At 44.8% G+C, this 21,391-nt stretch overlaps 1 protein-coding gene across 2 annotated transcripts in view; it reads left to right on the top strand.

Moving 5' to 3' along the window:
- Positions 1-21,391, top strand: part of shank3a (SH3 and multiple ankyrin repeat domains 3a) — a 1,183,771-nt gene that overhangs the window by 581,589 nt on the left and 580,791 nt on the right. For both annotated transcript variants that reach the window (XM_078553129.1, XM_078553130.1), the window contains exons 6-7: positions 12,963-13,071; positions 19,476-19,627. In XM_078553129.1, coding sequence (XP_078409255.1) covers positions 12,963-13,071; positions 19,476-19,627 — 261 coding nt within the window. The remainder of the gene's footprint in view (positions 1-12,962; positions 13,072-19,475; positions 19,628-21,391) is intronic.

Genomic DNA, 21,391 nt, shown 5'->3' with positions numbered 1-21,391 from the left:
TATGTAACAGGATAAGCAACACTTTTATCGCGCGTTGTAGGCAGCAGTGATGTGTCAGGCCATGCTGCTCACATCTGGTAGTTGTCGTGATTAGTGGGTTGTATCGATATAGAAATAGAGCACTGATAGGCCAATTTTCTCTGCCCTCCAGTTGATTAGCCTGTATCTGGAGATTCAGGCCCTTATTGTGCTCTGATACTCTCCACTGGAGGAACAGCCATGGAACTGGCATGTTCAAAGTTTAAAAAGTGATAAACTTGCTTTCATCTAGTATCTTTCACAATCTCAGGGCATCACAAATTTCTTCACAGCAAACTAAGTACTTTTTGAAGTGGAGCTACTGTAGGTAATGTTAGAAACAAAGAACCCAATTTTCACACAGCAAGATCCCACGAACAAGCACAAAGATAAATGGCCAGGTAATCTGTTTTATTGGCGTTGTTTGAGTTGGTTGATAAATATTAGTCAGGCCACTGGAGAACTGCCTTGTGATTCTTTGAATATTGTTGTGGGAACCTTAACATCAGGTGAGGCCCCAGATTAGTGTCCTAGCCAACAGTGTAGCACTGCACTAAGCTGCCAGTTTGGATTCTATGATCAAGACTTTGGAGCAGGGCTTGAACCCATGACCTTCTGACTCAGGTGAGAGTGCTACACTTTAACATGCACCTGACAAGCAGTGGAGAAACCTATAACCCTACAGCCATAATACCTCCAGCCCTGCTGCAATCTTAGTTGCCTGCCTCTTCTGTTTCCTTATTTGTAGGAGGTTGGACGAATGCCCAAAGCACTAAGTACTAATGTCCATGTGCTACTGTGCCTGGGCCTTCCTCAAGCAGAGACTAAAGAAAAGGAGGCAGGAGGCATGCTGATATCAATCCACTTAATTGCCATTAATTTATTCTTGCATGGCAAGGGATTTATTGCTCATTCCAATTTGCCATTGAGAAGGTGATGGTGAGCCACCTTCTTGAACAGCTGCAGTCCATGTCGTGTGGGTAGACTCACAGTGCTGTTTAGAAGGGAGTTCCAAGATTTTGATCCAACGACAGTGAAGGAATGGCAATATAGTTCCAAGTCAGAAATGTGTGTGCCTTGTAGACAGTGGACAGGCTTTGGGGGGGTCGGAAGGTGAGTTACTCGCCTCAGAATTCCCAGCCTCTGACCTACTCTTGAAACCATAGTATTTATATGGCTGGTCCAGTTCAGAGTCTGGTCAATGGTAACCCACAGGATGTTGATAGTGGGGGATTCAGCAATGATAATGCTATTGAATGTCAAGGGAAGATGGTTAGATTCTCTCTTGTTGGAGATGGCCGTCACCTGGTACTCATGTGGCGGGAATCTTACTTGCCACTTATCAACCCGAGCTTGAATGTTGCCCAGATCTTGCTGCATACGGACATGGATTGCTTCAGCATCTGAGAAGTTGCAAAGAATACTGAATATTGTGCAATCATCAGCTAACATCTCACTTCTGACCTTATGATGGAAGGAATAACATTGTTGAAGCTGCTCAAGTTGGTTGTGCCTAGGACACTATCCTGAAGAACTCCTGTACTGGGACTGAGATAATTTGCCTCCAACAATGACAGCCATCTTCCCCTGTGCTAGGTATGCTACCAATCAGTGGAGGGTTTTCTCCTTGATTCCCATTGACTTCAATTTTGCCAGGGTTCCTTGATGCCACATTCAGTCAAATGCTGCCTTGAGGTCAAGGGCAGTCACTCCCACCTCAGTTCTTGAGTTTATAATAAGGTCAGGAGCCAAGTGGCATTGATGGATCCCAAATTGAACATTGATGAGCATTGCTTTGTAATGCTGTTTGATACACTGTCAATCATCACTTTAATGATCGCAAATGGACTGATGGGGCGGTAATTGGTCGGATTGGATTTGTCCTGTTTCTTGTGGACAGGACATAACCTGGGAAATTTTCCACCTTGTCAAGGAGATGCCAGTGTTGGAGCTGTACAGGAACATCTTGGCTAGGGGCACATTTAGTTCTGGAGCACAAGTCTTCAATACGACAGCCGGGATGTTTTCAGGGCCCATAGCTTTTGCAGTATCTGGTATATTCAGGTGTTTCTTGATTATCACATGGAGTGAATTGAATTAACTGAAGACTGGTAACTGTGATGCTGGGAACCTCAGGAGGAGGCACTTCTGGCTGCAAATGTTTCAGCCTTTTGCGCTGACATGCTGGCATCCCCTATTACTGAGAATGGGGATATTTGTGGAGTCTTCTCCTGTAGTTAGCTTAACTGTCACCATGACTGGATGTGGCAGGACTGCATAGCTTTGCTCCTATCTGCTGGTTGTGGGATCGCTTTGCTCTGTCTATAGCATTCTGCTTCCACTGTTTGACATGTATGTAGCCCTGCATTGTAGCTTCACCAAGTTGGCACCTCATTTTTAGGTATGCTGTATGCTGCCCCTGGCATGCTCTCCGGAATGCCTCATTTACCTGGGTTGGTCCTCTGGCTTGATCATAATGAAAGAGTGAGAGATATGCCGGGCCATGAGGTTACTGATTGTGGTTGAATGCAGTTGTGCTGCTGCTGCTGGCCCACAGTGCCTCATGGATGCCCAGTTTTGATCCATTCCAAATCTATCCCATTTTGAATGGTGGTAGTGCCACCCAACAAGATGTATTATACCCTCAGTGTGAAGACAGGGCTTCACCTCCACAAGAACTGTGTGGTGATCACTCCTACCAATACTGTCATGGACTGATGTATTTGTGACAGGTAGTTTAGTGAGGATGAGATCAAGCAGGTTTTCCCTTCTTGTTGATTCCCCCATCACCTGCCTCAAGCCCAGTCTGGCAGATTTTTCCTTTAGGGTTTGGCTGTCCCCCAGACTATCCGAGCAACGCCTGAGCTCAGTTAGTAATGGTGCTATTGTGGTGCTACCAAACCACTCTGGTAATGGGCATTGAAATCCCCCACCCAGAGTGCACTTCATGTCCTTACTGCCATCGGTGCTTTCTCCAGGTGGGAACTTGGAGGAGCACTGATTCATCAGCTGAGGGAGGATGGTAGTTGGTAAACAGCAGGAGGTGTCCTTGCCCATATTTAACCTGATGTCATGAGACATCCTGGGGTCCGAGTCATTGTTATAGGCTTCAAAGGCAACTCCCTCCTGGCTGTATTCAACTGTACAGCTGCCTCTGCGGGTGTCTCCAGGGGTGGTGATGGAGGTGTCTGGGCATTGCCTGTAAGGTATGATTCGGTGAGAATGACAATGTTGGGCGGTTTCTTGACTGGTCTGTGATACAGCTCTCCCAATTTTGGCACAAAGCCCCTGAGGTTAGTAGGGAGGACTTTGCAAGGCCATATGTTGTCTTTTCTGATGCTTAGATTGATACTGGGTGTGGTGTGTTTGTTTTTATTCCTATTGATTAACATGATCCCATTCATTCTGGTCAAAGGTGTTTCAGCTCCCCATTGAGGAAATCCCAGAAATGCATGTGAAGTACAAAGAGGTCGGAGACAATGCATCCAACCCTTTTTCTTCTGCATTGTGCTTGGTAACTAATCATGCTATGGGCTTGAAGCAAAAAAATATTTAACTTTCAGTTTACATTCAATAGGCTATCATGGTCTGTCTTGGATATTGCATATAACTCTGATTATATGTTACATCTAATTTCTGAAACTGATCGTTTCATGAACTGGGCACTGGTAGAACCCATTTTATGAACTGGGCAAACCCATTGCACGGGTCATGAAATAGACAGTTTGACTGCTCATTTCATTGACTGCTCATTTCATGAAGTGGCCGGTGCTATGTACTAGTTTTAAAATCTTATTCATGGAATTGTTGCCCAAGCGTGTTGCAATGTATAAGCATAATATCATGTACAAACTTGCTCAATAACAGCATGAACACTGTAAATTTGGGAAAGCAAGTTATGCTGGAAGTGCAAATAACATGATATTGACTTCAAAGGCTCATATGGAAAGTGACACTTAACAGTTCATTGGTGACAAGTTCATCTCTCCTTTGATGTACCCAGATGAAAATGTGATGGCATTCACACCTATTGTAGAACCAGTGTATAAGCATAGAAATCTATACTAATCAGCATAACCCCTGCAAACACTGAAGACGAATGACTGTATTGAGAGATGTTTTGTGGTCTGCTGAATATGAACAGAAGGTTATTGCTGTCCTGAAATGTGGGAAAACTGGATAGAAACTCCCAAGAGATGAATATCACATCCTGAAACCTTTCCTGCTGACATCTCTAGGTAGTGTGGACAAGGTTATCAAGAGCAATGGTAAGTACATGGCTACCAAGGAAGCTGTCCTAGACATCATGCGACAGGCCCACATTGAAACTGGCCATGGTGGCGAAAAGAAGGCTGACCAGAAACTTTCTGAAAAGTATGCAAACATCCCACTGTATAGTCTCTGTGAGAGATGCTTAGGAAAGTGTTGCCGGCAGGAGACAGCAACAGGATTGGTTGGGAGACCTCTGTCTGACAACGACTTGAATGAACATGGACAAGAAGACCTGGTTGACATACAGACTATGAAGGGTGGAAGTTATTGTTTCATGCTGCATTACATAAAGTACCTGACCAAGTTCCATGTCATTCATCCTCTGAAATCCAAGACAGCAGCTGAGATTGCCCGTGAGCTGCTTCTGATATTTCTAGACATTGCAGCTCCACATATTCTTCAGTCAGATAATATAAGGGAGTTTGCAGCACAGGTCATCCGTGAACTGGCAACACTCTGGGCGGGGGGGGGGGGAGGAAAACTGATGTTGGTCAATGGGTTTCCCAGACATCCCCAGAGCCAAGGCTATGTGCAATGTAGTAATGGTGATATAAAGCTGAAGCTAAAGGAAAGTGGTATACCAGGGCGTTGCGCAGCAAGCCAACCGGATTATGGCACACAGCACAAGGTCGCTTCAGACTGTTGGTGTTGGAGCCAATGTGGCTGTTCCAGTGTCAACATTTGACTGCAACAAAGGTGACCCACCAAATGTTATAGGTGTGGTGCTGGCAGCAGATGGGACTCGCTACACCATTGGAACAGTCAAAGGGATTGTGATAGGTGAACTATATTCCCAGGAATCAGTTTGAATTTGTGCAGAACAGTGGACTGAATGCAGAGGACATCCCACCAGAACAACTCAGCCTTCGTGAGATTGTATGTGCTCAAAGTGTTTGTGGTGGGCAAGGTTTCCAGAGATGTCACTGCAGGAGTAACTGTTTATCAAGACAATGTTCCTATGTGAAAGCAGGTCTCTGCTGTAACAGTGCCTGTCACAGCCACAAGTCCTGTGACAACATTGACAGTTCTGGCATATTAAATATGTATGAATTGTATTTATGCTGTTTTTGTAAACATTGCTGTGTAAGCTATCTAAATGCTTTAGGTGTGATCCTGAATGAAATAGAACATGAACCAAAGAATAGCTTGGATGTAATACTGGTTGAAACGTAAGAGTTCAGTAAACAGAATTAAGCCGATTTTACATCTGTGAATGAAATTTTTTTTCGTTTATAAAAGTTGGCTGTTTCATGAACTAGGTGGTCAAACTGCCAGTTTCATGATCTTTGCAAGTAGGATGCCCATTTCAGGAAATGGGCAATTTGACTGGCCATTTCATGAAATGGGCAGTTTCAGAAATTGGGTGTAACATATACGTAACAAGAGTGACACGTATGTGCTGCAGCGAACGCAAAATGTGATTCCAGATGTGAGCGGGATGGGCTTTTAGGGAAGGGTAAAATACCCAGAGTTTGATGGTTTGAAGAATTTGATGGGAATCCTCATGAAGAATATAAATTATTAAAATAAGACTATGGATGAACCAAAGCCAGGCATGTAAACCAGCGAGAAAAACATAGACCAGGAATCATCTTTAAACAAAGGCTGGGCCAAGGATCCAGGAAGGGGTGAAAGAGACATTCCTCAGGACAGAGCTGGAATGTTACTGGTGATAGTGAGGGAACAAATTAGGGGTGCTTCAATGAGTGAGTTAGGCGGGGTACTTCAGGGATGGGCTTTGATGGGACAATAACTGAACTTCAGGGATGGGCTTCGATGGGTGAGTCAGCGTTCCAGAGTGAAAGGTTTGGGTGGGAAAATCAGTGCAGTAGAGGCCAGCACTCCTGATAATATTTGGCACATTATCCCCAAAACCCCAACACATCACAAGCAAAACTACAGGTCATCAGCGAGTATGTGGTAAAGGTTTCAAGACTTGTACCCCGCCTCAGGCATCACACTGTCACGTACACAAGTGACAAAGTTAACAAAAACAAAGCCAGTTGAGAAGCTTCTCCAGCAACAGAACATATCCTCCAATTAACCTCGAATACCCAATTTTATAAAATAGATTAGTGGATTGAAAAAGACAGACCAGATGACTTTGCAGCGTAATAATTCATTACCTATTAGATGGTATGAAACTCTTGGGCAGAACGTTACGCTTCACGGGTGAGCACGCACCCAACCCGGTTGGGCATGAAATCGCACGAGACGACTCGGGCGAGCACCCTGACATCATCCCGCACGCGCGCAATCTTCAGGTTGGCGGGCAGCGCAGGTGTTGGAGCCGTGCCTGCCGTCGACTAAAAGGCCACTTAAGGCCATTAAAAAGGCAAGTGAACCCGATTTTACATTGCCCGTGCGATCTCATGGGCAAAACGGGCGGGCAGGCAGTCCACTTTTTGTAAAACCTCATCCATGGGTGGGATAAAAAGGGTCAGCAGCATTGCCAGTGTGAGTCGTGGGGAGTTTGGGAGATAGTTTGCTGCTGGTTGCTTATTTGAACTTGACAGCTTCATCTCTGTCCTAAGCTTCATTCTTAACATTTCCAGGCTTCATTTCAGGACTCATCGGTGTCTCCAAGGCCCCGGGAGAGTTTTGACCGTGTGGACCCTTTCAAGTATCAGACAGCCTTCTGTTACCCTGGTAATGGGGATTGTGGTCTCTGCTGGAGGCGCCTCCCCTGAGGAGGAAGAGAGGGTCAGAAGGGAGATGAGGCCAGGTGTCCTAATGCAGCTTCCAGGGGAGGGACCCTGTGGGAGGAGAGGCGCAGGCACAAGGGGCGCAGGGCCAACAGGTAGTCCAAGGCGGAAGGGGCCGCAGAAGATGTCACTATCCTGCTGCCAGGGTTTACAGGCAGCGATGCAGCTACCTCAATATGTCCAAGGTACAATGTTGAAGGAGGCTCCGCCTCTCGAGGGAGACTGTGACCTCTGTTTGTCATATGATTGGGCCTGAGATCACCTTCAACTGAGTGGATGGACACCCCATGCCAGTGGCTCTGAAGGTCACAATGGCCCTCAACCTCTCTGCCTCTGGCCTTTTCCAGGGGTCAGTGGGGGATCTTTGTGGAGTGTCCCAATCAGCTGTCAATAGTTGCATCAAGCTGGTGACAGAAGCTCTGCTCGGGCATGTCATGACAATTATTCATTTCCATATTGATGAGACCAGCCAGGCTGAGCGAGCCAGAGGCTTTGCAGCGAATGCTGGATTCCCCCACGTCCAGGGTGCCATCGACTGCACACGTGGCCATCAAGGCGCCAGCGGGTCAGTCAGGTACCTTCATTAATAGGAAGGGATTCCACTCGATGAACGTGCAGATAGTGTGTGACCATAGCACTCAGATTCTGCAAATCTGTGCATGGTACCCTGGCAGCTCCCATGATGCTTATATCATGAGGCACTCCCAGGTGCCGAGGCTACTCAGTGCTCCAGCCCGACTGGATGGATGTCTGCTGGGTGACACGGGCTATCTGTTGAAAAAGTGGTTTATGAGCCCCTCCCACCACCCGAGAACAGAAGCAGAGCAGCATTATAATAGGAGTCATGCCTCCACAAGGGGGTGATAGAGAGGACCATAGGTCTACTGAAACTCTTTCGAGTTATCAACAGTCACAGATTGCAACTCTTTCGAGTACAATCACAGTTCTTGGTTTCCGTGAGTGGGACATGAACCCACAACCCTCTGATTCAAAGGCGAGGGTGCTATGAACTGAGATGCACTTCCGATGCCTGGACCATTCAGTAGGATCACTACAACACCCCCCAGAGTGGGTGTCACTGATAGTGGTTACAAGCTGCACTCTCCACAATCTGGCACTGGCAAGGGAGGACCCACTGAAGGAAGAGGATCTTGACACAGCTCCACAGGCCACAGAGGACGAATCCAATCTTGAGTCAGAAGAGGAACATGGTGAAGAGAACACTGAGGGCGTGGAGGCAGACTTCTGTATCCTCAGGGAGGCAGGGACACTAGGAATGCCTTGATCCAACACTCCTTCAGCTAGGTTGCTAAAGATCTGCTCCCACCTCGTGCCAAGGCTGCCGCCTCCATCCTGGATGTCTGAAATGACCCTTTCAGTAGAATCCAAAGTCCACTCAGTGCCTGTGCAACAATAAAGTTGGGAGCCACCCACATCCGGCATTACATACTGGCGTACCCTACAACAAAAGATGAAGCATACTCAGTCCATTGCCTGTGTGAGGGCTTGCAGGTCTGAGCACAACCCCAGGACCCCCTGATTCTGTCCCTGGAGCTGCCTCTCCATGAGAGTCGCCACTTTCTCAATGGAGGAGGCAATGTACACGGCCATGAGGGTCAACGCAGTGCTCATGCTCAGCATGGACTTCTCCATGACAGAGAACATGGCACACGTACCCTCATGGATCTCCACCAGATCGACCAGCATCTGCCGCCTAATGGACAAATCCAGAAGCTCATCATCTGTCTTTGACTCAGCATCGTCCTGGTCTCCAGCAGTCCTCCAACTGCCGGCACCCTGGGCGCACTCTGCCTCCACCTACTCCTCAAGCGAGTGTGAAGTGCCCTCACCGCTGTGCACCAGTATTCTAGCTGCTGACCTAACGCCCACCAAGGTGCTTGTATCTGCGCTGGTGCCTGGTTCAGAGAGCGGGTGTGACGCAGCTGCATTTGAAGCCTGTGGTCCTCTGGTGTCAGGGGTGGCTAGTCAGGGCCCTGCGTTTGAGTGCCTGCTGGCAAATTTAAGGGAGAACAACATGTCATTGATTTAAGTCATCACACTGTCACTGTGCATGTCAGGCACCCTGGTGAGGCAATGGAGATCTGCATCATGGTGCCATCGTCTTTCAATGATCAGTGGGGACTCCAGGTTTGAGGCTGTCATTAATGAAGAGACTACACAAGAATGTTTGCACAATCTGACACTCTCACCTCTGTGCACTGCACGCTTACCTTCATCAGAGACCCCGCCTCTCCATGACCGGCTGACCGAGGTGGGCGGTGGCTCTCCAGCTCCAAAGCATCCATTTCATACCTCATCATGATTAGGTGGTTTGGGGGGACCTCTGCCTGCCCTTGACCTCTCAATGGGGGACAACCAACCATTAAGCACTTCTCCACACTGATCCATGCCAGCACAGTGCTCATCCTTACCGAGCACAGCAGGTCATTGAACCTTTTGCGGCACTGCACCCATGTGCGCCTCATGATGTCATGGCTGCTGACCTCGGCTGCCATCTCCTCCCAAGCTTTTATGGTCTGGTGCGATGGCCTCCTCCTGCCACCCCTTGGAACGAGTATGTCCCACCGGATACCCACCTCCTCCACGAGGACCGCAAGGCATTTGCCCAAACACCGGGGGCCAAGTGCCCAGGCGACTTGCCCTCCCGCCTGACGTCTCCAGCCGCTGTTGAGGCCATTGCTCTGGACTCCAGACCGCAGAATATGATTTCCCCTCAGCAGTCTTCGGGGAGCTGCCTCTGCCAATTTTAAACCGCCCGCTGAGTTGTCATTGGACCCGGCGCCCGACAAGCCTCTGCCCAGCCCTTACCGACCATTGGGAAGATGCGTTTCAGGCTGGACAGGCCTTAATTGGTCAGCTAGCGTGAAATCGCGGTCATAGGCCGATTGCGGTTGGGGGCCTGTTTCCCGATTGCTCTCAGGCCCGCCAATCGTGCACACCCACCAAGGGAAAAATTCAAGCCCTTGCCTTTGGAAACCGGGACTTAGAGTCTAACGTGTATTTAGCAGCAGTATTTAGTGGAAAATTCACTAACAGACAAAAAGGAACAATCAGAATGTCGGTCTCCCCAAATGAACCTGAGAGTTCTTAAGGTCGTGGCAGATAAAGTTAATGGCAGCAATGCAGCGTTCATCAAAACATGAAATATTTTACCTCCCAACTCCATTTATATTTCTTTCTCATTAGGCGAATGCTAATGTTAAAATAATGCTGAATCTAGGCGATTATGTTCTGAACAAAATTAATACAAATTGTAATAACTTGAGGACTGAGGTGGAATTATTGGAGGCTTATCTGTGATTTATTCCTTGGGCTAGAAGGTGCATGTTTATAACGAGGAAAATAAATCCAAAACCTGAAAGGATATTAAATTAATTTGTATCTTTGTTCTTTACCAAGCATCTCTTCAGCAACAGCTTGCATTGTGAAAGAGTGCTGCTGAGACAGCATGTCAGAATTCAGGACTTCTGGTTCAGAACATAACAATGGCACTTTGCTTCCAGTAGTCTCCTTTTTCTTCTACTGTTCTTGTTTGTTTTTTTTTCCTCTCTGAGCTTCAGCTGTCCCCAAGCACCCTGAACACATCACGGATTAAACTAGGATTGGAAAAAAAAATTGAAGTGCATGGTTTTCATTTGTTGCAGTAATTGGCTTATGCTTGAACCACAAGCTGCATGTGTGCAATAAGAGACACAGCCGCTGCAAATTGGGTCTACCGGCCTCATGAAAATCGTTTCAGGTGCCAGTTCTGACCAAGGGTCCTTGACCTGTTTCTCTCGCCATGGATGCTGCAAGACCTGCTGAGTGTTTCCAGCATTTTCTGTTTTTATTTCAGATTTCCTGCCCCTGCAATCCTTTGCTCTCGTCATTGAATTAGTATCGCAGGACAGGGGGAGGGAATTCGACTGGCTGACTGAGAACCACAGGTGTGTTGGGGTTAGAGAGGCAATTGGGGGGAAGGTGGGGGCACAAATTATGGCCTAGCCCCACAATGTAAGGTAAGGAAACTTGAAGTAACCTTTTGAGTGGCAGCTTCTGATTGATTGCTGATTTGCATAAGAAATGGCCCTAGTGTCACTTTTATGTGTGCATATGTATATACATAACTTATTTCTTAGGTTGTATTTATATATTTGGTCAAAGAGGTAGATTGTGGCAGACTGAGTGTCTGTCTGAGAGGAGGAGAGGGAGGTGGCAAGGTGGAATATTTTGGGGAGGGATTTCCAGAGTTTAAGGCTTTGGCAGCTGAAGGTGCAACTGCTATTGGTGGGGCAAAGGAAATCCTGGATGTAAAAGAGGCCATGGTCGGAGAAATGCAATTTGCGAAGGATCGAATGTCCGGAGAAGGTTACAGCGATAGAGGGAGGGGTTGTGAGGCAAAGCAGGATTTAAAATTGGTGTGAATTTTAAAATTGAGATGATGCTGGACTGGGAGCCTGTGTAGGTCAGCAATGACAGGAATGATGGATGAGTGGGATTTGGTGGGTTGAAGTATACAACTGGCAGGTAGGTTGCGGTTTATGGAGAGTGGAAGATCAGTGTGGAGAGCATTGGATTAGTTGGGTCTGCAGATAAGAAATGTTCTGTCTTTGTTACTGTGTCGCAAAAGATCAGCAATCTCAACAGAGACCAGGGACCATGCTTGGCATCTTCCAGTGCACACCTGCTGACCAAGGTTGAACAAAAGTCTTTAATGGAATGGGTCTGATACCAACAACTGAATTGAATTTGTGACAAAATGAAGCTGATCTGTGATTGCGTTCCACAAAAGCAAGATAAGCAGCTCAGGAGATTTCCTCCTGACTCTTCCTCATATTGAACTATTGCAGAGAGCTGTGAATAATCCTGCTTGCGGATTATAAACTGCACTTGAAAAGCTGGATCCTGGGAATGAGGGATTTATGTGTGCAGGATTATCTGTCGAGAAAATGGGATTGGCTCAGACAGTGCAGAGAGAATGGAAATGGTTCAGGCCCCAATGACACACTGCACACAGTGGATACTCCGTGTGTACAATGTTGGTTTTGATTTTTTGGTGCTGATCAAAGGGAAAAATGTTGGAAATGGAATATTTTAAATCTTAGACACCCACTGTCAGATGCAGCAAGGGATATATACAAAGTAAAGCTCCTCTCACGCTTTCTTTCATCACTTCCAGGGCAGGAACAGCACAGGCTTGATACAAAGTAAAGCTCCCTCTTTATTGTTCCATCAAAACCACCCAGAGCAGCTACAGCATGAGTTTGATCCAGAGTAATGTTCTCTCTACACTGTCCCATCAGACACTACCAGTGCAGATACAGCATAGAGTAAAGCTCCCTTTAGACTGTCATATCTTACACTCCCAAAGCAGGTACAGCATGTGTTTGATGCAGAGTAAAGCCCCCTCTATACACCTACGTCAAATATTCCCAGGGAAGGTACAATACAGGTTGGAATACAGCCTTTTCTACGAACCTGATGTGGGGGAGGGGGAGTGTAGTTTGGATGTAAAGGTGGCCAAAAGCCATTGTGACTCCACAATCTCTGACTCCCTCTTTAAATCTCCCTCCTCAAAACCGGTATCTTTGGTACCTCTGGCCACTTCCCCTGATTCTTTTTCTGCTGCTCCAGGCACATCTTCACCTCTGTGGACTGCCAGAGGAAGTTTACAATGTTAATTGTGCGATAGAATTTCGAAGGTGATACACTAATTCGTGTTTCTTCTTGGCTCCCTTTCTCCTCCTCCTTTGTAATAAATACATCAGCCTTGTTCATTTCAGGGATTGGTGCCAAGAGGGGAGGGGCATTGTGCTTACAGAGAAAGCATCTCTTGGAGGCTATTGCAGTACCACTCTCCTGAAGCCAGATTCAGCAACATTAAAACACCTTTATTTACCTGTTTGCTTCCCGATTTTGAGATTTATCAAACATCTGTTATATCCTCTTTTTTGTTTCCTTTTCTAGGCGAATCTCAAGAAGTTCATGGAATACATCCAGTACTATCATGCTGAGAAGATCGGTAAGATGCTGGATAAAGGATTGGATCCTAACTTCCATGATCCAGACACAGGAGGTAAGACAGCTCCATTATACTCGCTGGGCCATGTGCTAGCAATATCTGTATTAATTTGTTGGTTGAAAGAAAATGTTACTGCAAACCTGAATGAGGGATTTGATGAGACAGAACTTGCAATGATTAAAGAGCTGTACAGCATTAAACAATTGTGATGGCCCACATGCTTTTGGGGGAAAAAAGAACAATGGGCAGAATTTTACGGCCTGTAGCAGTGGGGGCAGGGCTGGAAAATGCGGAAACCTTTCAAAAGTCCATTGATGTTGGCGAGACCAGAAAATCCCACTGGTGGGAGGGGCTGTAAAATTCCTCCCTATATTTTATGTTGGACTGATGGTCCCTTTAAGAACCAAGTCTCTCTAGGATGTTACGACTGGGATGGGAGGAGTGCGCAAATTATCAAGCCCCACTATTCCACAGGCCACACCATAACTTTAAATGTTCAATTTTCTCACCAAAATGGCCAATTGTTTACTTATACTCTAGTACCCAGAAGGAAAGAGACTCTGACCAGGCTTCTTTCAAAAAACTCAATGATTACTTTATTTTTAAACAGAACTTCTTTTAACATGTTACAAGCACTGGTTAACACAATTGTAATCGGGAAGTCTAACTACCTATCTCTTCCTAAAGAATTCCCCCAGCGCCATGCACACACATAGAGAAAGGATAAACAGTCTCTCTCCAGTGATGGACTTTGGAGGATGGGTGTTATAAAATAAAGGCTAAAGTCCACAGGGTCTCGACACTGTCAACCTGGAATTCTCCCATGTGAAGTCAGGCCACTGGTCCTGGTGAATGGCTGGAATTTCTCACCACTGGTCTCTGCAGGTCCAAATGCAGACTAGTTACACTCAGATGAGGGTTCTCTGGCTAGGTTGATAGCCACAAACAATTTTAGGCAGGGTAGAGAGAGGGAGCCAGTCAAGGTAGCCTTCCTTCATCAGCTCGTTCTCCAACAAGACTTCCTTCAAAACAAGCAGGTTCGCAACTTCAGTTTTTTTCTGCTCACCTATGTGATTGCCTTTTTTGTATCCCAGCTTTTCATTAATTAAAGAACTTTGCAGTTCAACACAAACAACTCCTTAAGTACCATATAGGTCAGGTGATTATTTTGCAAGAGGCCTGCTTGTTGACAGTTCCAAAGTGAACATATGACCTTTTTTAAAACAAATCCCAGGTTAGCATCCACATGTCCAGATCCTTCCATTTTGTAAAAGAAAACTTCAGTCTTGGGAGATGTGATTCTAACGAGATGATTTCTGGTAAAGCACCTTGCTTCCAGTAACTGATCACATGACGAACTTGCCTGCATGATAAAACAATAGAAAAAGGGTCAACAAGAAGTTAATTATAGGAGGGGTAGGTCATGGACATGGCTCTGGTCTCAAAGCAAGGTTTGAGTTTTTAGTTTAGAACAAGCTTGCTGCAGGGGAAAAATATCTTTTACAAGCAGAGTTCTGTTGAAATTTTGTGCGCTGGCTAAAAAGGTGCAGAAACCTTGATAACTGAAGGACCCTACTAACAGTGAATTGAACTTCTGGGATAGCCAAACTCAGAGACAGAGTTTTAGATACAAGACTCCAGAGTTAAAAAAATATTAGAACTTAGAGGGTTCTGATGGAGGTGGCTCTCCTTATGACACTAGTGATGCCTGTGTTGAATTAGGAGTCTCCAACTGCAGGACAGTTGGTGGATATTTGAAGGGACAGCCTTGCCAGAAGTAAGCAGAAGACCCAAGAAATCTCAGCCTTCATACAAATCTTTGAAACAGTACTCGGGCCAAATGGTCAATCTTCCAATTTCTGATAAGTCTGACTTGAGTTATTGGTGGTGTAAGTCAAATGGACATAGAAGGAAAGTTGAGTTAAGTTTTGTTTAAAGTATAAGAATTTGTCTTCGTTGTATTTTTAATATCTTTAATGTAGCTGACTATTTGAGATGGAATGTAGTTATTAGTATTCATGTTCTTTGATTTTTGTGTAGTAAAATTCTTTTGTTTTAAACCACGAACCTTATTGCTTCATTCCTTTAGTAAATACCTGGGTTTATGTTTTTCTCAAAAGAAAAACACCTTACTGATCTCTATCAAGATCATAACAGTGATTTACCTCTTTCCACAAACTTTAGTCAATTCTTTCCATTTTCAATATTCTGTTCTCACTTAACCTTTCTCCCCCTTTTTGCTGCTTATCCTTTTTCTTCTTTCAATCTCCTCACTGTTCTCTTGTCTACATCCTCCACCTCCCCTTTCACTTCCTTATCATCCTTCTGTCATCCTCTCCATCCTATTCTGCTACCTCTACAATTCTTTATCTTCTTCATCTGTTATTCTCTCTGTTGTCTTTTTCCTGTTCTTCCTGCTCTCCCTAAGGTGTCAGCATTGGATTAGCAGTTATACTGTCACTTCTGAGTCATAAATGTAGTAAACTCAAACCCCACCACACTTCAGAGTTCATAATCTTGGTTGATACTTCAGTGGATTATTAAGAGTGCTGTACTGTCAGGTGTTGTATTTTGGATATAATGATAAGCAGATAGAATGTATGCCCTTGCAGGTAGATGTAAAAGATCCCATGGCACTATTCAAAGAGGAGCAGGGGAGTTCTCCCTGCTGTCCAGCCACTATTTATCCTTCAAGCAACATCACCAAAACAGATTTTTTAGTCATTATCACATTGTTTATGGGAACTTGCTGTATGCAAATTGGCTGATGTGTTTCCTACTTTGCAACACTGGCTACACTTCATAAGTACTTCAATGGTTATGAACTGCTTTTGAGGCATTGAGGTTATGAAAGGTGCTAAATAAATACATAGGAGTCTATAGGCATGAATTTATTAATTCTATTAGCTTACCTATCCTGCATGTGCCTGGAAAGGAGATGGTTAATGTCTCAGTATTAAAGCTTGTGCCATAAAGGTTACTTTTGGCATGAAGACATTAAAATACAAAGAATACTGAAGCACGTAGACTGAATGAGTTGTTCAACTTAAATTCAGTTTACTTGTAAGGTTGAACTCCATGAAGTTGACCTAGGAAGTGTGTTGCCTACTTATTCACTGAGAAGTCTACCAAAACTTGTTTCAACATTGGCCGAAGGGTCAAGAACCAGGGGACACTGATTGAAGGTGATTGGTAAAAGAAGAAACTTCAACATGAAGAAAAACCTTTTTATGCAGCGATTGGTTGGGATCTGGAATGCGCTGCCTGAGGGTGTGGTGGAGGCAGGATCAATCGTCCTTTTCAAATAATTATCCAATCGCCTTTTGAAGAGTAAAAATTTGTATTTCTGCGGGGAGAAGGCAGGAGTGGGACTAGGTGAGTTGCTCTTGCAAAGAGCTGGCACAGACATGATGGGCCAAATGGTCTCCTATGCTGTAACCTCTGATTATATTCTGTTATGTATGTATTACTCTGATTCTAACCACAGTCTTGCATTTTAACAGAATATAAAAAATATAGATTTAAAGAGGATAATTGAATCCTTTGGATGGATTCTATCCTCATGATCTCTAGGTGAAGTCGTTGGGACATTTTTTCTAAGTTAAATGTGTTATATAAATGCACATTGCTTTTGTGGATACATGTACCATCATTAATTCTCTGTGCCTTACTGCTTCTATGTGCGTTTTTGGTCCTGACCCTGTTCACAGCAGCAATATGCCTTGCAATTAGGGATGTCTGGCGGGCAACCTGAGGAGGCAGTAGATTGATTCAGTGCACTCCATTGCAAGGATGGCTGGCAGCTTTAAGTGCATTTACAAGGAGAATGCTGCTGAGGAAAATGCAATAGGAGTGAGAGGGATGCAATGGAGGCACGTGTTGAGATAGTAGATACATTGGTTTTAATTTTCCAAAATTCCCTAGATTCTGGAAAAGTTCCATCAGATTGGAATGTGACTCAACTATTCAAGAAAGGAAGAAGACAGAAATCAGGAAACTACAGGCCAGTTAGCTTAACATCAGTTGTAAGGAAATTGCTGGAATCTATTATTGACATTACAGTGGGACATTTAGAAAATCTCAGTGCAATGAAGCAGAGTCGACATGGTTTTGTGAAAAGAAAATCATGTTTGACTAATTTTTGGAGTTCTTTGAGTAAGCAACATAGATAAAGGGGAACCTGTGATGTACTGCACTTAGACTTCCAGAAGGCAGTTGACAAGGTGCTATGTCAAACGTTACTACGCAAAATAAGAGCTCATGGTGTAGGGAGTGACATTAGCTTGGATAGAGGATTGGTTAGCTAACATGGAGCAGAGAGTAGGGGAAATGGGTCTTGTTTGAGTTGGCAAAATGTGACGAGTGGAGTTTCACAGGGGTCTGTGCTGGGGCCTCAACTATTTACAATTTATATCAAAGACCTGGATGAAGGGACCAAATGTATGGTTGCTAAATTTGCTGATTACACAAATATAGGTACAAAAGTAAGTTGTGTAGAGGACATAAGGAGTCTGCAAAGGGATGTAGGTAGGTTAAGTGAGTGGGCAAAAATTTGGTAGATGGGGTTTAATTTGGGAAAATATGAACTTGTCCACTTTGGCAAGAAGAATAGAAAAGCAGTATATTATTTAAATGGAGAGTGATTGCAGAAATCTGAGGTACAGAGGGATTTGGATGTCCTGGTACATAAGTCAAGAAAAGTTAACATGCAGGTACAGCAAGTGATTAGGAAGGCAAATGGAATGTTGTCATTTACTGCAAGCAGAGTGGAATATAAAAGTAGGGATGTTTTGCTATAGCTGTACAGGGCATTGGTGCGACCACATTTAGAGTACTGTGTACAGTTTTGGTCTCCTTTATTTAAGAAAGGATATAAATGTTTTAGAAGCAGTTCAAAAAAGGTTCACTCGACTGATACTTGGGATGAGAGTGTTATCTTATGACGAAAGGTTGGACAAGCTGGGCCTCAATCCATTTGAGTATTGAAGATTGAGAGGTGATTTTATTGAAACATAAGACTCTGAGGGGACTTGACAGGGTGGATGCTGAAAGGGTGTTTCCCCTTGTGGGAGAGACTGGAACTAGGGGACACAGTTTAAAAATAAGAGGCCTCCCATTTAAGACAGAGATGAGGAGAATATTTTTCTGAGGGTTGTGGATCTTGGAACCCCCTTCCTGAGAGCAGTGGAGGCAGAGTCGATAAATATTTTTAAGGCAAAGATTCTTGACTAACAAGGAATCAAAGGTTATCAGGGATAGGCAGGAATGTGGAGTTGAGGCCATAATTAGATTAGCCATGATCTTATTAAATGATGGAGCAGGCTTGAGGGGCTGAATGGCCTACTCCTGCTCCTAATTCATATGTCCATATATATGAGCAGCCTGATGGGAGCAGCTGCCACTGCATCACCTGAGAACCATCAAAGAGGTCAAGCTACAGGAGCTCCTCATGCAATGGCAAGGCTCTGCCAGCGGAAGACATCAGATTGCCATTTTTTGTTGTTATAGGTTAGAAAACCTTGAACTTTTATGGCACTTTGACCTGCTGTTACGTAGCTGCCTCCTCTGAGTTACCTTGGTGCTGCCACAATGTATGGCATGTGCAATGCTGGAAAATGTGCCATGTTGGTGGAAGATTGCAGCTAATTGCCTAATTATCCTCCACAGTTGGCTTCCCACCACTACCGGGTTTGGACTCAGTCTGCCCCTGGGAAAAATGGTTGGAGGCAAACTGGCCGATGCATTTTTTGTCTAATTTTGCTCAGCCCTACCTCCAAACCCCTTTTAAAGGCCTGGTAATTTCCTCCCAGGGTGTTTCTAAATAAATCTGACTACTAGCCTTAGCCTGAATGTAGAGATTTTAAATTATGGTATTTACGACCTCTTTGAAGCAGAGAATATTATGGGCATTCCAAATAATCTACGATGTATTTTGTGGCGAAGCAATAATTGTTAGCATATCGTGCCCCCTCATACCCCACTTCTGACATGCCTAAGATGTAAGTTTTAATAGACTCTCTCACCACCGTGAGGGCACATTAAAAATGTCAGGAGAAAGCCTGGAATGTAATGGTAAAAAACATAGAAAAGCATGGAACAGGAAAAAGACACCCAGTACATGACTGCGCCACCCAAGTACACTCTTCCTTTTAATAGACTTGACCCACCCATTTAATCTCCTTGCACAGGCCCTGCATATTTTAGCCTATCATGATCTCTACCACCCCCCCCATTTAATCCCTTTCTAGAGCTCTTGTATACCACCTATTTGATCTACCTTGGGGAAAGTTCTGGGCAGTTTCTCGCTGTACCAGAGATAAATTGAGGACAAATCTAGGCCATCTATTCAATGTTACACCCTATGTTATTTTCCTTAATGCGTTTCCTTTTTTGACTTGATTTTGAAGGATATCTGCTATCAGTCTAAATCACACATTCCCTTGTCATTTTACTGTCAGAATGTCCACTGACATTGGCTGCACAGCTGGAGAGCACATCTGAGATTATCAAGTTGCTGAAAAACGGTGGAGCTCATTTGGACTTCAGGACTCGGGATGGATTAACAGCTTTACACAAGGCCGTGCGATGTCGGAACCACACTGCGCTAATAGTAAGTACAGAACCCCACATGGCACTGCAAGGATAGTGAGTACACGATTCCAAACCGCACTGACAAAATGTATGTAATTCCACATGAAGAAGCTAATGGCTCTACGCTGCAAGGTAAGCATGTGACAGTGCACTAATAATGAGTACTCAATTTTACACTACACTGCACGAGATCAAACTCTAATGCTAATAATGAGCGCACGGCTCCTACATTGCTACCCCTGACGCTTGTTGGCAAACTGCAGCTGGTGACCTGAACATTAGCAGCATAGAAGCAGGAATGGTGATGTTACTGGTCCAGTAATCCAGAGATCTACACTAATGTTCTGGTGACATGAATTCAAATCCCAGCAAGGCACCAGGTAGACTTTAAATTCAGTTAATCAGTAAATCCAGAATCAGTGACGGAGTTTGAAATTAACAAATTGTCATGAAAATCTTTCTGGCTCTTTAATACCCTTTAGGGAAAGGACGGCCCTTACCCAGTCTAGCCTACGTGTGCCTCCAGGCCCACAGCAGTGTGGTTGACTGCTAACTGGCCTAGAATGCCATTTAGCTGTATCAAACCACTACAGAAAATTTGCATAAGAATAAAACTGGGCTGACCACCTAGCATTGACCTCAGCACTAGAAATGACAAAGGTACACCCTGCAAAATCCTCCCCAGTAACATCTGAGAACTGGTGTTAACATTGGGAGAGCTGCCCCACAGACAAGTCAAGCACAGAATAATACCTTACAGGCAATGGCCAGACTCCTATATCATCATATTTGAGTATGCCCTGTCCTGCTGACAGGACAGACTCACCATGTTAATGATAAGTTAATTATATTGTTAGGATACACGGGTGAAGGGCATTGTTTAAATATTTTGAGCACATATAAATAGGGAATGCCTGGCCAAGGTGGCCATGAACAGGTCCAGACAGCAGGCGGTCAAGGGGGTCATCTGACCTGACCGCCTGCCCCTCTATTGTGGCTATGTTCACAGTCAGTTGGCCCTGGATAGATCTAGCATCTTGAAACTGGGCATACATGAAGCACTGTTGGAACAGGGACAGCAGAATTATATGCAACCACAATCTGTAACCTTATGGCCTGGCACATCCCCATTATTACCAAGCCAGGGGAATCAAGCTTGTTTCAATGAAGAGTGCAGGAGGGCATGCCAGTAACAGCAGCAGGCATGCCTGAAAATGAGATTCCAACTTGATGAAGATACAACACCAGACCACATGCATGCTAAACAGCAGAAGCAGCAGGCTACACACAGAGCAAAGTGATCCCACGACCAATGGATCAGATCAGAGCTCTGCAGTCCTGACATCCAGTCATGAATGGTGGTGCAAAATTAATCAGCTATCTGGAGGAGAAGGATTCACAAATATCCCTATTCTCACTGAAAGGTGAACCCAGCACATCAGTGCAAAAGACAGCGCTGAAGCATTTGTGACCATCTTTAGCCAGAAGTGCTGAGTGGATGATCCATCTTGACTTCCTCCCGAGGTTCCTAGCATCATAGATGCCAGATCTCAATTAATTTGATTCACTCCATGTGATATCAGGAAATGGCTGAAGGCACTGGATACAGCAAATTCTATGGGCCCTGATAACATCCCAGCTGTAGTACTGAAGACTTGTGCTCCAGAACTAACTGAGCCATTAACTAGGCTGTACGAGCACAGCTACAACTCTGGCATCTACCCGACAATGTGGAAAATTTCCCAGTTATGACCTGTCCGTAAAAAGCTTGACAAATCCAATC

The sequence above is a fragment of the Cetorhinus maximus genome, chromosome 12 (genome assembly GCF_964194155.1).
Source record: "Cetorhinus maximus chromosome 12, sCetMax3.hap1.1, whole genome shotgun sequence".
Lineage (NCBI taxonomy): Eukaryota > Metazoa > Chordata > Chondrichthyes > Lamniformes > Cetorhinidae > Cetorhinus > Cetorhinus maximus.
Note: the sequence above shows the minus strand (reverse complement) of the source record. Positions and strands in the feature narration are given on the sequence as shown.